At 45.9% G+C, this 16,814-nt stretch overlaps 1 protein-coding gene across 1 annotated transcript; it reads right to left on the minus strand.

The window, feature by feature from the left end:
• Positions 1-7,811: 7,811 nt before the first annotated feature.
• On the minus strand, positions 7,812-12,730 carry SHISA2 (shisa family member 2). Its single transcript, XM_025364547.1, has 2 exons — positions 12,329-12,730; positions 7,812-8,756 (listed from the first exon to the last, which is right to left on the minus strand). The coding sequence occupies exons 1-2, from the start codon at positions 12,660-12,662 to the stop codon at positions 8,203-8,205; spliced, it is 888 nt and encodes a 295-aa protein (XP_025220332.1). The 5' UTR covers positions 12,663-12,730; the 3' UTR covers positions 7,812-8,202.
• Between the last annotated feature and the right edge of the window lie 4,084 nt (positions 12,731-16,814).

The raw sequence follows: 16,814 nt of genomic DNA on the forward strand, positions 1-16,814 counted from the left end.
GTCACAGAATGGAATACTAGACAGCAATGGAAAGGAACACCACCACCACCAAGCCAGACACCAGAGAGTACTTACAGTGTGATTCCATTTATATGATGCCCAAAGCCAAGCGGAGCTCATCCATGGAGACGGGGATCAGAGGAGCATTTGTCTTTGAAGGGGGCTATTAACTTGATATTTTTCTGTCTCCTGATCTGGGTGATGGCTTACTAAGCTATACATTTAAGATTTGTGTGCTTTACTGTGTGTAGGTTATAATGAATTCAGTAGAAAATTAAAATAGATCAACGTGGGCAGATCACCTGCGGTCAGGTCAGACCAGCCTGGCCAACGTGGCAAAACCCTGTCTCTACTAAAAATACAACAATTAGCTGGGTATGGTGGCAGGTGCCTGTAATCCCAGCTACTCCAGAGGCCAAGGTTGCGGTGAACTGAGATTGTGCCACTGCACTCTAGCCTGGGTGCCAGAGCGAGGTTCAGTCTCAAAAAATAAAAATCAAATCAAATCAAATAGGCCTGGCTCAGTGGTTTATGCCTATAATCCCAGCACTCTGAGAGGCCAAGACCAGCTGACCGCTTGAGCTCAGGAGTTCAAGAGCAGCCTGGGCAACATAGAAAGACTCTGTCTCTACAACAAATTTAAAAATTAGCCAGGTGTGGTGGTGACCCTGTAGCTACTTGGGAGACTGAGGCAGGAGGACTGCTTGAGCCTGGGAGGTCGAGGCTGCAGCGAGCCATGATCGTGCCACTACACTTCAACCTGGGGGACAGTGAGACCCTATTTCAAAATAAATAAGTAATAAATAATTGTAAAATAAAATGATTTGGTCTATATTCCTGACTGAACCTTGATCGGTTCAGAGAGATGGCAAGAGGCAGGCTAGAAAGGCTTACGGGGAGGAGCCAAGCCCAGCAGAGATGTAAGAATGAGATGTTCTGTGACTGCAAAGCAACAGTGCAGGGAAATAAGACAAGACCCCTTAGGGCATTGCAAAGTGCGGTATTGACTCAAGGGACAGAGGAAGTCAACTCTGTACAAGTTCCTTAGTCAATCCAAAGTGTGGTATTGACTCAAGGGACAGAGGAAGTCAATTCTGTACAAGTTGCTTAGTCAATCCAAAGTGTGGTACTGACTCAAGGGACAGAGGAAGTCAATTCTGTACAAGTTCCTTAGTCAATCCAAAGTGCGGTATTGACTCAAGGGACAGAGGAAGTCAATTCTGTACAAGTTCCTTAGTCAATCTAGAAATACAATAAATTTAGACCTTCCTTGGTAAAACACTATTGATTTGTTACTGGAACAAAAATAGGAAAAATATCTTAAACTGGTTCTAAGGATCTACATCTATTTGACATATTTTGTCAATATGCATGTATATATTTTTCTACATTGGAAAGGTTTAAAATGTCTGGAAAGAAGTTAAATTATATGCTTCTTACAAAAATCTATTGGACACTACTAGCATGGCCCAATATTATATCCTTCTGTCCCCACGCCGATCCCCTTTTACAGAGAACACTCCAAGCTTCAGAGACACAAAGTGCACACCAAACGCCACAGCGCAAGTGGTAGAACTGGGTTCATCCCATTCCAGAGGAGGTTTGATAGAATCAACTACAATGGAGACAAGCAAAGCTGAGCACTGTAAACTCCTCTTTTAAAAATCAGCCAAGAATTGAGAACAGAGTCTTGGATAAGATAGCCTCATATAGTAAAGCTCTTTCTGTTTCAAATTGTCCTATGATCCTTCTGTACATGTATACACACGTGGCAATGTTATATACATGTTACAGATGTCAATCAGTCTTCTCCAGCTGTGAAGTCTTCTGAGTAAATAATGTATTGTGTAACCTGTGATTTTTCTAAATGGAAAGACCTACATTTCAAGATGGTTAAAATTAAGGTGCAAGTTGTCATGCTTAAAATTCGTCTTAAGGCTGCCGTTATTAACTTTTTTTTTTTTTACTGTTTTATTATTTCTCATTTAGACGTTTTAAAAAGCATTAATTTTAAACTTCTCGTTCCCAACTTGCATCTAGGTCCTTCAATTCTGAGTATAAACGGTAAAGAGATTACGAAGAGTTTCCTGGAATGGCAAAATGACTCTCACAGCCACATCTCCACTCAAAGCTGTAATTGTATCTCCAAGTTATTTTGTCATGGTGATGCAGGGTCATTGTTGATATCCAAAAAGACCTAACATCTTTGACAGCAATAACTGAGTGTTTTCCTAGGGTTTTATTTTCCCATTTTTCACTGATCAGTGATTCTATACAGAAAAAAAAAGCAAAGGAGAGAAAATGCAAATTAGTGCCCTAAAAAACATTCTACCTAGTACACTGCAGTGATTTTCAAGGAGAAGAGTTAGTCATTTCTTTTTTTTTTTTTTTTTTTTTTCCTGAGACAGTCTCACGCTGTTGCCCAGGCTGGAGTGCACTGACACAATCTCAGCTCACTACAACCTCCACCACCCAGGTTCAAGTGATTCTCTTGCCTCCGCTTCCCGAATAGCTGGGATTACAGGCGCCTACCACCATGCCCAGCTAATTTTTGTATTTTTAGTAGGGACGGGGTTTCACCATGTTGGCCAGGCTGGTCTTGAACTCCTGACCTCAGGTGATCCACCCACCTTGGCCTCCCAAAGTGCTGGGATTAAGGAGTGAGCCACCACACCTGGCCAGAGTTAGTGATTTCTAATTCTTTGTCATCTCTCCCTTAATCTCTGATAGGCACTTGAATCACAATAGCATTAGTGCTTTCAATTAAGAAAACATTTCGGAAGGCAAAGAAATATTTGATATAGGTATTTTTGAATGAATAGGCTGAATGAAAATAGCTGATCTCCAGCTCTGAGACAGAGAGAGAGAGAGAGAGAGCGAGAGAGAGAGAGAACATGTCCTCAAAGCTCTACCATCTAAGCAAGTAGAATAAAAGGAGGATTGACGTTGAGTGATAAGGAAGGGTGTTCTCTTTTGTATGCATGCTTCATTCCTCATTGCAATATTTCAGCTGCCCCCTTTTAAACATAAAATGTGCACAAAACTTGAGCACAAGTGTGGCTTCCTTAATGGCCAGGCCGAGACCAAGAGCCATGTCTTCCCCGTCCCTTCTCTGGCAGGTCACAGGGAATCGACATACTTCCCGGTGAGTAAGCCTCGGTACCCCCATTCCGTGCCTTGAGATTGCTCTGCTTGAGCGCAGTGCCATTGTAAGATCATGCAGCTTCCTCAGAGGGTTTGGTTTTCTCTTAAGAGGCACGAGAAATAAGCAAAATGGGAAGTGACCACATTTTTTAAAATCCTAGAAAGTTCATTGAACCATTACTGCTGATGCATTATTTACTTAGCAGTAACTCAGTCCAGTAGGGCTGGCAAGTGCCTGGGATGCTTATTTTCTATCCTGACAACTGACAGGGTCAGTCTGGTCTCTCTGTCTGCCCAGCACCACCTCTCTCCCCAGATTCCCATGAGCTGCCCCCAACTTCTATGAGTGGAAGTCAGCCCCAGACATGGGTGAAGTACACACTGCATATTTTCATGAGACCATTCTGATTGACTGGAGGTAGGCCAGGCTAAGTGAATGAGAAGTCTCCATTCTGAAATCCACTAAAAAGAAACAAACTTACTCCCTTTAAGCATTTAGGAAGCTCAAGCAACTAAAAGCAAGCTTGCTGTTTATTAATTTCAACTGCTGACCCACTTGAAAAAATCATTGAGAATATGCATGGTAGGGAACTTGCACTCTTAGCAAAAGACCACAGTGAGTTTGCAGGAAACAGAGACAAAGTCCCTGAGAGAAAAAAGGACTAGTCTTAAGTGCCACTACAAGGTAAGGGCCAAACAGAAGAGCATGTGTTATTCTAAGCTCTCTACGATCTCAACTTTTAGCAGCAAACTTTCTCTCTGGGATTCAGTCCATTTCTGAACATTTGCCCTGACTTTCATCAACTTTGTTCTAACCTTCATGGTTTCTTCAGTCAAGGCTTCTGAAAGGAACTTAAATCCTCACTTGTCATTTTGGGAGGCCACGGCGGGAGGATCTCTAGAGCCCAGGAGTTCAAGACTGTGGTAAGCCATGATGGTACCACTGCACTCCAGCCTGGGTGACACAGTGAGACCCTGTCTCAAAAAAAAAAAAAAAATCAGCATTTGTAACAAAACAAGGAGAAAGTATGGGTTACAGAGTTTGTGAAATAAAACTGTGCAATCTTAAAAGAATGAGCTCAAGGTAAATTTAATAGATGAAATATTTCATTAGTCAAGCTTATGAGAACGTAATCAGAAATGGAAGGCTACGTGAAAGTGCGTGTTGCAGAGGATATACGCGAAACCAAAACACACTTGTCTTAATGGTATTTTTGCCACTTTGGATGTTGATCTTATTGCTAAATCTTAACTTCTCCAGTGGCAGCAGCAATGACAGATGTGCAGTTTTCACGCTCTTCATAGACACAATATGCTAATTTCTTCTTCCTTGCAGTCAGAGTCTGATTCTCTGTCCTATAAGCAGGGATATAGAATCCCCTAGAACTATCATAAACCGACACTAGAGGTTTAGATACAGCAGAAAAGGTACAGCAGCAAACTATTTTTCTATCTGTAAATGAAAGAACTTAGAATATTTCTGCAGGGTGCAAATTACCCTTTATAGGTTCTGATTTATATTTCATGACAAGGAAGGTGTCCTTAAATCAGGTAGTGGAACATTTTTGCTTTGTCAGCTAAATTTTTCCAGTTCTTACCAAAACCGAAAAGATCTGAGGTTGCTTCTAATAATGTTATACTTTTGGAAAACCAAGTAGCATTCACTAAATGAAAAATTCATTCATTAAGGTGTATTTAATTACCACATAGAAAAAGAAGAACTATACAATCTCATGCTAAGAAAAGCAAGCATTTTCCATCCCTCTGTTTAAAAAAGAGTGCCAAAAATGTCACAGAGGTGGCCCCTGCATAGGCGAAGGGAGGATTAGATGAGGGACTGACAAACTATAGCCTGCCAGGGAAATCCTGCCCACTGCCTGCTTTTGTACAGCACTGGAGCTTACAATTACGTTTTGAAACGTTTTGGGGAAAAAATTGAAGATTATTTCGTGACATGTCAAAATCATGTTAAATTTGAATTTCAGTGCATATAGAGAAGGTTCTGGCCAGGCACGGTGGCTCACGCCTGTAATCCCAACACTTTGGGAGGCCGAGGCAGGCAGATCACGAGGTCAAGAGATCGAGACCATCTTGGCTAACATGGTTAAACCTTGTCTCTACTAAAAACACAAAAAATTAGCCGGGCATGGTGGCGGGTGCCTATGGTCCCAGTTACTTGGGAGGCTGAGGCAGGAGAATGGCGTGAACCCAGCAGGCGGAGCTTGCGGAGAGCCGAGATTGCGCCACTGCACTCCAGCCAGGGCAACAGAGTGAGACTCTGTCTCAAAAAAAAAAAAAAAAAAAAAAAAGGTTTTATGAGCATATAGATTCGCTCATTTGTTTATGTATATCTATGGCTGCTTTTGTGTGCTACTGCAGAGCTGAATAGCTGCTAGATCCCATATGGCTGGCAAAACCTAAAGTATTTACTCTCAGGATCTTTTTTTTCTTATTTTTTTGAGACAGGTTTTCACTGTCACCCAGGCTGGAATGTAGTAGTGAAATCACAGCTCACTGCAGCCTCAAACTCCTGAGCTTGCAAGTGATCCTCCTGCCTCAACCTCCCAAATCACTGATACCACCAAGTACGCCACCACTCCCAGCTAATTTTTATTTATTTTTTCTGTTTTTTTAGAGATGGGGTCTCGCTATGTTGCCCAGGCTTGTCTGGAACTCCCGGTCTCCAGCGATCCTCCCGCCTTGGCCTCCCAAAGTGCTGGCATTACAGGGGTGAGCCATGAGCCCAGCCAGTCTCTGATTTTTACTGAAAAAAAAAAAAAAGCTTGCCAATCTTTAGGCTGGGTGATATCTGAGGTCCCTTTCAGTTCCAAAGTTCTAAGAATTTCACTTCCAGAGATAAGCAGGAATCTGCCATCAAACACAATACAGGGAACACCCATTAGCCTCATAATATAACGATTCCAAAAGAACTGTTTCTTTTGTGTTGTCAACATTTCCCATGAAACCTGTAAAATAATACTGACTCACAGAACATTCACGTAAGCTTCCCAGATATTGATTACTTTGAAAAGCAGGCTCTTGGTTCTAGAAAGCAATATTCATAATTTTTAGAAATTTTATTCTATTAACAGGTTGACTAGACCATCTGAAAACTTACCAAGTACAATGAAAATGAAAAAAGAAACCCAACTCCCCTAGGAATTCACATCATAAAATATTTATTAATAAGTAAAATGATTTTCCCCTGCCTTTGGTTATTAAAAAATGAGTATCTTTGATGATACCAGTTGCCAACAATGGTTTTACATTATTCAGTCATGAAACAGAATAGAAAGATGATCGATAGATATCTATAGATATAAATGTGTAGAAGACCATACCATAAAACGATTTGTTTAATTACAAAATCTTGCACATCCTTAAAGTTATCTTTTTTTAATAAGTAAACAACACACGAATAAATTCACTTGAATTTGATAATTTGGAACCTTGGCAATGAATACAGTGCCTGTTGAGGCCTGAAAGACGAAATCAAGAACTGTGTGGGAGAAGAAAGGCAATACGTCTTTGAAAAGCTTTTCTCTTGACTTAATAGACCCTATTGCCCGAAAAATAAGCCATTTTGATAACAAGAGTATAAAAAGCCTTATGATCTGCAAAGTAAACCATCTCTGTGGTTTAAATTTCATCCCAAGTCTCAGGTTATGACTAAGGAGCTATACTAAGTATCTTTGTAACACTTTTGTTTGAATTTTTATAACGAAAACAAGAAAATGTTTTATCAGATCTAGGCAGAAATACTGATCCTCATGTATAAGTATAGTAATTACTTGCACTCAGGACTATATAGACACGGGGATCTGAAAACCAAACAGAAGGAAATCCCAAACCGTAACCACAAGGCAAAATTAAAAGTAACTCAGAGAAGCAGCAGGTGATAGCTTATGATTTCAATATAAAAAAGAATGCATTACCTCTCAGATGTCACCTTAAAGCCAGAAAATTAAGATACAATCAAGAAGGGGGTGAATGGTTTTAATACTACACCACCAACTACTTCAAGATTAAAATCATCCCAGAGTTCTGAAATGTCTTCATTAGTTAAGTAACTATACAATTTATTTCAGTCTCTTTTTAATGTAGAAAATCACTTTGTAATAAGATCTCTACACAAGGTAAAAAAAAAAAGCACAAAATAGGCCCCAAAAGCACAAAAGTAGACAAAATGTATATCTTTTTACGATGAAATGAAGGTGTGCCTGTGGAATACTGAGGCTGATGACTGATCTCACAGAGTTCAAACAGGTTTCCTTTTAGAATAGTCCTGTTATTTGTGTCTTCCCCTTAACCTTGGATGCATTAAAAAAATAAAAATAAAAACATTAAATAATGGCTCAGGCTGGGGGCAGTGGCTCACGCCTGTAATCCCAGCACTTTGGGAGGCTGAGACAGGCAGATCGCTTGAGGTCAGGAGTGTGAGACCAGCCTAGCCAACATGGTGAAACCCCGTCTCTACAAAAAATACAAAAACTTAGCCGTGGGGGCAGGCACCTGTAATCCCAGCCACTTGGGAGGCTGAGGCAGGAGAATTGCTTGAATCCGGGAGGCTGAAGTTGCAGTGAGCCGAGATAGCACCACTGCACTCCAGTCTGGGCAACACAGCAAGACCCTGTCTCATTTTAAAAAAAAAAAAAAAAAGGCCCAGGTAAAAGGGAGATACCAGGCATTTTGATCTTGTGCACTCAACAACAAAAAAATAATAACAACATAATAAAAACCCTTAATTTATCAGTTTATAAAATTCTTTTGCCAACCATATCTCAAGGGCACTTGGGACTCAAGCATTTGTTACACGCCCATCAGCAACATCACAGCCATCTCCAGCTGAGGCCAGTTTCCCATCATAAATCAATGATACCCTGGGTGACACATATCCAGAAATGCTCATTTGGAGATGTTTTCATACAGTCTGGGGGCAAATGAAGCCATCCAAAGGAACCGTGCCACAAATACCACCGACACGTGCAGACTTCCACCTGGAGAACCCACCCCTGCCTTCCTCTCCCTTCAGTAAAGGAACCCGCCAGTGACTCTGCGTTATACAGTCACCGCTGGGTACATCTTCTGTTCACTGTTGGTGTGAGGGAAGGGGGACTGAATCTGCCTGTAGCCAGGCTGCAGGCCGTCCATGAAAGGTGGCACAGCAGTCATGGGCACAGAGTCATGCTGCACCGCATACCCCACGTATGGGGGATGCAGATACTGCCCTTGATGTGGCACAATCTGGGTGGCCTGCTGACAGTTCAGCACCGAGAAATTCGTGGGCATGTTGACATACACATTGTTCATGGTCCCTTCCGGCAAGCAACAGTTGGTCTGTGACCTTGTTGGGGGCGCCCGGGCCCCCGAGTTGGCGCTGGAGCTGGAACTGGCAGCTGTGCTGGACTGGCGTGAGGATGACCCCCGGGAGGTGCTGGCACTGGGGATCATGGGGATGGTCTCCATCAAGCGGTTACCCCCTGGGGCTCGGCTCTGTTGGGGATCCTGCTTAGGCCGGAGACATCTGCAGCAACAGGCTGCCACCAGGGACCCCAAGATGATAAAGGCGACAAACACAGAGCCAACGATGAGGAACGGCACGTAGATGGGCACTGAAGCAAAGGACAGAAACACAACATTATGATTTACTCTGGGAATGCAGTCCAATCGCCGACTGGCAATGGCAATGAATGAATGCGCAACACCGATACGCACAGCTGAAGGGCCGACACTGGGCTAATCTGTTCATATATTAGGAGTCCATAAGATGCACCATTCTTTATCAAGCGTTTAGAAAGATCCTGAGACCCTACAGGCATGGCAGTTCAGCCCCTAGAAGCAAACTGTTTATATTTAGTTCAACGCATCAACTGCAAGACTGATTGAGCCAGATATCCAATTTAGCAAAAATATGTGTTTAATAGGTTAAGACAGTTATGGTTCTCAACTTCCTACCATAATCAAACTGTCCAAACAAGTCTGCCCTACCATATTGTTGTAGGATCTTCATAGTAATAATGACTTTAAACTTATTTAAAAGTCTTTTTTCCCCCAGAAAGTTAAGTTCCTTGCAAATTTCTCTTTACCATTCTTTAGCAAGTTCTTTTTTCATCAGCAGTTAAGTCAAAAATGTAGGCCAGACTCTAAGTCAGTACCATTTCCAAAAGGCATCTGTGCGGCACAAGAGGTTGGTCAAGGAGGGGCTGAAAAAAGACCCTCCTCGCTCTTCCCTAGCAAAAGCCAGGGTCCTTGGGTAGCACTGGGTCCAGGTGACGGGGTCTGCGTGGAGGTGGCGGGAAGTTATTCCAGGCATTGGGCCATCCTCAAACAGTGTCCCCAAGAGCAAACATCAGGAGCAACAAGACACGTGTTGCAGGAAGAAGAGTCACCCACAGCGAGCCAAGAAGGCAAGAGTGCCCAGGGAAAGCCCTCAGAGCATAAAGCAACGGCCATGATACTTCACCAGGGAAGCTGCTTTTAAAATAGAAAACAATAAAAAGTAAAAATAAAAACCTTTTGATAAAACCACTAGCAAACTCCATTTTAAAATTAGTTTCTGGCGGGGCACGGTGGCTCACGCCTGTAATCCTAGCACTTGGGGAGGCCAAGGTGGGTGGATCACCTGAGATCAGGAGTTCCAAGACCAGCCTGGCCAACGTGGTGAAACCCCATCTCTACTAAAACCACAAAAATTAGCTGGGTGTGGTGACGCGCACCTGTAATCCCAGCTACTCTGGAGGCTGAGGCAGAAGAATCGCTTGGACCCAGGAGGCAGAGGTTGCAGTAAGCCGAGACTGTGCCACTGTACTCCAGCCTGGGCGACAGAGTGAGATTCCAACTCAAATAAATAAATAAAATTCGTTTCTTAAAACAATCTTTTAGGAGCCATAGGGATGGCACTACAAGGCTTTAGAAACTAGATGCAGGTTGATGGGGTAGAATCAGACGGGAGGTGCCTGCAGAATGCCTCTGAGCCACTTTGGTGGAATTCTACCCTATGTTACCGACAGCCTGCATTTTCTGATGTGCTCTTGCCCCATCCCCCTGACTATATTTTTGGGAAATACATGAGGACAGGGACGGATTGGGTCTTACTGGTCTTGGCAAAGCATAATGCCAGCCCGCAGTCAGATGGGGCAGCACTTTCGGAAGGAGCCCGCGCCTTTGAGGTCAGCTCCATGAATACCCTTTGATCATCCATTAGAGCAGCCAGGCTTTCTAATTACGCTCCTTTTGACTGTTCTGGTATTCCTGGAGTCAGTGTTTTTAAAGTATAACACCAGGTGGAATTATGGAGAAATAATGCTTTGTAAGTAAAACAATACTTTATAGGTATTTAACCAAAGGCTGACTGTGGAAGATTTCCTGGAGTTTCAATGCTAAACAGAGCAGTTTCTATATATAGCGCCCGTTTAGCAGGTAGAAACACTTGCCACAGTGTCTGCAGCACAGCTGGTGCCTGGCAGTAGACCTGTTCTAATTACACTATCACTTCAGGCTAACTATGGCTCACTGGAGAAGTGGATGAGGGCTTTTTCCTTGGCGTGTTATAAATATTTCATTCTCTAAATTGAGACACAAGCCCAAAATATGTTATCAAAAAATAAATTAATAAGAGAAAAACAGGAAAAAAATGTACCCCAGTCATAGCAGAAACTGGCTGAAACCAGCCTCAGTCCACATAATGAGTTTTGGGGAGAAATAACTGTTCTCTTTCCAGGATTTTTAATTGGAAATGTAAATAACTACACAGGGGTAAGGAATGCAGCGCTACCATAAGCCCCCCGGCAGGCTTAATTAGGCGTGTTGTCCTTCACTGCAGAAGAGAAGTGGAAGAAATACAATTTTTAGGAAAAAAACGTTTAAAAGTAGCGTGAAGAAGGCACCCACACACAACACAGGGCGTCATAAGTCTCGTCATGAGAAGTCCCCACTAGTCCAAAGCCATTCCAACTTTTTGGAAACCATTAATGAGCCCAATTCAGCAGACATCTGACTGTAGCTGTTTGGGGTCTGGCTCGCTTCTCCGGGCTGTCTTCCATGGCCACACAGTCTGCGAGGCTGAGCCTGCGTTTTAAGACTGCGCTGGTTCTGGAATTACATGCTCTTCAGATTCAAGACAGAACAATGGGAGTAGCATGCTAATAAAATGCTTGGCTGCAAAAGGGAACGGCACTGAAAAGAGCTGTCTCTCACCGGGTCCTGGGAGGCAGCTCTATAAACACAAACCACGCTGTGCCAAAGCTCAGGCAGCCCGAACCCAGGCTCCGGGTGCTACCAGGCTAAGTCTCCCAGGTACACCCAACGGGCCCACAAAAAGGAGGAGCCGCCCCCTCGGGGATACGTTTGCCATTTTACCTCCCCTCCCCCGAACGAGAGAGAGAGAGAGAGAGAGAGAGAGAGAGAGAAGAGAGGAGAGAGGAGAGAAGACAGAAGAGAGAGAGACTGGTGTAGACACCACCCCAGGGAGGCATTCCGGAAGGTTTCTCAAGAATGAAGTGCAACCTACCAAATTCTTTAACGGGTTTACTTTCCAAGTCTAGCTTTGGCAATTTGAAAAAGAAAAAAAAAAATCAAAGCCACAAAGAGCAAGGCTGGGCACTGCTCCGATGTTCCACCTACTAAGTCTGACGTGGTAAGGAAAACAGGCCAGAAACCCCAGAGGCGGGCCGCTGCAGGGGAGAGGGGCCGCCGCTTGGAGAAGATGGGAATCCGCGGGGTCTGGCACAGGGCAGCAGCCCCGGGGAAAGCTCTGAGGAGCTGCCTTCTTTTCGGGGAGCCTTCCGGGAAGGACGTCTGCCAGGCCCTCACGGGCGGGGGCGCACCCTCACCGTCTTCTCGGGTACCCCTAAGACACGGAGCCCTATGGAGACGGCAGACGCCAGAGGGGCCCGGAGGACCCTGGTCGGAAGGAATATGGGGGCTATCTGTGGCCCACACTGCCTTAGGAGTGTGATTTTCTTCGGAAATTTCACTCTAAGCCACCCTTTGGCTGACAGATGCAGAAACTGAGGCCCGTGGGGGTGAATTAGTGACCCACATCGACCAAGTAATAAGCCAGACTGCAGACTCCGCCTCCTGGTCCCAGGTCCTTTCCTGAATCTCCCCCTCCAAGCTCCCAGGTCCCTGACGTCCAGGCAACGCCAACCGTCCTCCCTTTCGCGCTGGGCGCAGGCCGCCCTACCTGCCGAGCCGTCGGGGCCGTCTTTGTCCGCCCTGCCAGGCTCGCCGGCGCCCTGCTGGCGGTCGTTGTCGCAGCCGCCCTGGTCCAGGCGCGCCTCGGCGCTGGAGCAGCAGTAGCGCAACGCGCAGCTGCCGCAGCAGATGGTGGCGTCGCCGCCGTCGAAGCGCTCGGGACACTGGAAGCCGATGCGCCAGACGCCCTGCGCGTCCAGCCAGCCGTGGCAGTACTCGCCGCTGGCCCTCGCCCCCGCCGCCAACAGCGCGGCCAGCAGCAGCTGCAGGAGCGAAGCGGCGTTCCGGGAGGAGGCGACGGATGAGCGGCGACCGCCCCACATGGCACCACCCTGGCGCGGGCGGCGCGTCTCCAGAGAGCGCAGGGCGGTCTCGGAGAAGTCGTGGCCCCGGCGACCCCCGGGCCTCGTCGCCGACTGTCCCGCGGCGCTTTCCGCGCGGGCCACTCCCCTCTGCCGCGACGCCCAGGAGGCGACGACGCCGGGCCCTAGGTCCAGGAGCTCCTAAGCCATCCGCCTCCTCAGCCGGTGGCCCGGTCCCCTTAGGGGCTGCCTTATGAGTTGCACTCGCTGATGGAGATCTCAGGATGCAGTAAGAAGGCCCCCGGGACTGTCGTCCCGAAGCCTCTGGAGGCTTCACCGGCAACCGGACCCTCCCTGAGCATCCCCGAAGGGACGCTCACTCTAGCCGGATGACCGCTGGGCGCGCCGCCACGGACCTGGAGCCAGGGCTCCGCCGCAGGGTTTAAGCCTCAGGGTCCCGCGCGCGAATTGGGGCCCGTCTCCCCTCCTTTATCCCCTCCTCGGGCGGGTAGAAGGAGCGAAGGCGGGCAGTGCGCGCAAGACTCTGGGCAGCAAGTGAGGCAACCGGCCGCGCTCAGCCTCCTCTGCCCCGAACTTGGTCCGCATGGCTCCGGCCGGGTCGCCCGGGCAGCCCTCAGGGGTGCAGCCCCGACGCTCCACTCGGGGGGGCCGACGGCCAATCCTCCCAGCACGTCGCCGAGGGAGCGCTCCAGATCCCGGGAACGTCCCGGACGAGGCGAGGGTCCGGCGCGCCCCAAGCCGCAGTCCTCGGAGCCTGCCCGGCTGGCGGCGGCCGCGGCTGCTGCTGGGCGCGGATCCAGCCGGGCGGCTCGCCCGGGTTCCCCTTCGCCTCCCCGGCTGCAGCGCGGTCCCACAGGAGCCCGGCAGCCTCCGGCCGGAGCTCCCTCTCCCGGTCGCTGCTTCGCCCTCGGGAGGTGCGCACCGATGGAAGCCTCCCACGGAAGTTTCGTTCCTCCGGGCTACGGGAGAAGCCGAGCGCTGCAGCGGCCCGCAACCTCGCTCCGCCCGGCGCCAGGCCAGCTCCGACTCCGCTAGCTGCGCGCTGAGCTGCGCTTTTATAGAAGCCGGCAGCGCCCCGCTCTCCGGCGCGCATGCGCGATGCGCGGCTCCCCGCCGCCCAGGAACCCCCTCCGGCGCGGCGCAGCCCCTCATTTTCCCACCCGCGCGAGGAGAAAGGTGTGGCCGTGGGCGGGGTCTGCCTGCTGGAATAGGCGCTGGAGGAAACACAACCTAAGCAATCCAGGCCTCGCTAACACAAATAACAATAATAATGGAAGAAACTCAATTTGCTTTGTGAAGATCTTTGGCATTCAACATTCGGTTCGTTTCTGCAAACTTCTCAAGGGATTACTATTACTGTCCACCCTACAGATCATGAAATCGCCGCTCAGATGAACTCTCTCAGCTTCCAGCAGCTGATGTCCCGGCCCCGGTTGGTCCCAGGCCCTATGCAGGAAGAGCTCCGATGTTTGTGGCTCACTCACACGCCTGGGGCTGTGTCTGGTGGGCTGGAGGCCTCCGCCACAAGGTGGAACGGAGAGAGTTCCGCAAAGATGTCACACATTCGGCCACGGTCTGGATGATCTGTATCCCTTTTTCTTTCTATATTTGGGTGTGGTGATTTATCGGAGTCCAGCAGGAAAGTGCCTCCGTCCAACATGTGGCCTTAGTGGTTTAGACAGCTGCAGTCAGGAAGAAAACAAGGTTCAGACAGACCAGAAATTCAGCTTTGATGAAGGAGAAATTAATAGCTTCTCTCTTCCAGAAGCTGGAACAACAGGTGCTGATGTTATTAAAGCAGCAGTGATTATTTTTAAAGGAACGAATGCCCCTTCCCACACCGTCTGGGAGTCAGCAGACCTGACTTCTACGCCCAGCTCTACTAGTAGAGAATCACTGCGTTTTCCTGGCCTCAGTTTCTTCATCTATAAAGTGGAGCATAGGACGTGATGATCACTAAGGTCCCTTCCAAGTTCATGACTTCAGAACCCAGGCAATTTTACTTACAGCAAAGACACTCAGATTCAAGCAGCCGTTGGATGCTTGTGTGTTCTGGTTAATGTGAAGATTCAGACATTGTTGATTATTCTTCCACTTGTCCCAACAACGTCAAATCCAAGAAAAAACCCTACCCTATGTCCCTGCTCCCCAACACACACCTTATTTTCACTAAACCTCTCTCCAAGCATTGCACTTTGTTTTCTTGCAGTTTTTTGGTTGTGTATCATTTTTAGCTACACAGAATTATGTATTTTAAATGCACTATTCACCAAATTTCTTCAGCTAGTAAGCTAAAAAAAATTCAATATCAAGAAATCATTCATTCAAGAAATACATGCCATGCACTTACAGTGTACTGTGTTTTGTGCTGGCTACTGGGACTCATCAAGAAGCCAGACAGCATGGCCATTTCCTTCAAATGGGGCCTAAAGTCTCCTGGGTAAAACACAGAAATCAGACAAAAAGACAAAGAACTGCATAAGCAAAGAGAATGCAAGTATGATCAAAGCTCTCACCCACAATGAACAGCATCAATTTAAGCACATAATCTAGGTTAGGGTGGGGAAGGAGGTCAGAAAAATCATCAAAGGAATAACACTTAAAATGAGACCAGAAGAAGTCAAAGGAAGACTGAGTTTTTCAGAATGAGTCGTTTTCTTAGAAGATACCATTAGCCAACATTTATTGAGAGCTTACTATGAGCCAGGCACCATGCTAAGAATTTCACGTGCGTGGTTTCATTTAATCCTCACAGCAGCCCCATGAATAAGACAGTATTACTATCCTCATTTTACTGGTGAGGATACTTGCTCAATCCCTAAAGATAGAGAGTGTTAGTTTGCCTGGACTGTACCCAATTTCTCCTGACTCCCAAGCCCACCCACCACACGGCTGGTCACCACAGCCTCCATTACAGAAAGCCCAGGATTGATTAACTGGGAGTTCTGTACAGACCATGAGATGGTTAGGTATCATCTTCCTATGGCAGCACGAGTTGATTTGGGTGGTGTTCAGAGGGTGAATACTTTCAGTTTTTGCCATTTGGAAAAACAATTAATGCAAGAGAATTGTACTTATTGTACTATTTAGAATTGTATAATTTCAGACAGTACCTATGCCATAACCTCCTTCCACGATCCACTGATCCTATTCACCAAAACATCCACAATTTGTTAGAATGTATTTATGAAGAAAAAAATTGTTTAACATTTCATATTGGAATTGATTGGTGACCGGATAGTGCCACCTTTAAAACACAAAGTTTTTCCCAAATAGTCTACAATTTAATCTATAATTGGTGAACTTAGAAGTATGGTGCTCTAAGCAAATTCGTCTTCTTTTTTTTTTTATTACTGTGTTTCCTTTCTTCCTTAACAGTTAAGGGGAGGCCTCTCACGGTTACTCTACGTAGTGGTTGACTATCTTCAATGCTGAAAGGTCGTTTATGTCACTTTGTCACTCTTGTATTATCGTTTCTTTGTGTATCTGGAATGCTGTACTGAAATTTTATAAAATAACTTGCCAAGGATTTAGTGAGGTTCTGCATGGGAGGTGCTACTGGGAGATGTTAAAATAGTCTTGTTCCTTCCATAGGAAATAAAAAAATCCCTCATTGGTCTTAAAAGACAACCAAAACTATTTTACTCATTTCTTCTGAGAAACTATAACTAGTAATTACAACATAAAGGTAGTAGTAATCATAATTTATGATAATCAAAATGAAATGTCAGGCAGTCTGCCAAAATATATTTAAAAACATATGAAAGAGTGCCGCCCCCTTTTTTAAACAGTTGAATTCTATAGACACTAACTGAAAAAGTGTATTTTCAAGTTATTTTACCTTTCAGTATGTGCCTGTGTGTGTATATATATAGGTATATATATAAAAATAAAATCCAATTGATTTAAAAGCAAATTTCTGACACATCTTCACTAGTACAAATAGCAAGTCATGTAACTAAAGAAATGATTACTGATGACTTTACTAACTAGAGTTGATACAAATCAGATGGAGGTAATCATATTTCATTTGGCTGGCAGTTCTAAAAGCTGCAAGATCTACAGTGTTTTTCTGCAAGTTTCAGCAAGAGCAGAAGGTTCTTACCATCTGCATACCCATCAGCAGTCTTTTAGGGAGAATGGCTTTCACTA

This window comes from Theropithecus gelada, chromosome 17, assembly GCF_003255815.1.
Source record: "Theropithecus gelada isolate Dixy chromosome 17, Tgel_1.0, whole genome shotgun sequence".
NCBI lineage: Eukaryota > Metazoa > Chordata > Mammalia > Primates > Cercopithecidae > Theropithecus > Theropithecus gelada.

Coding starts and splice junctions, on each gene's coding strand:
- SHISA2 (XM_025364547.1), bottom strand. CDS start 12,662: ATGTGGGGCGGTCGCCGCTCATCCGTCGCCTCCTCCCGGAACGCCGCT. Junction 8,757..12,328: donor CGGCCCCGACGGCTCGGCAG/GTAGGGCGGCCT, acceptor CCTTTGCTTCAG/TGCCCATCTACGTGCCGTTC.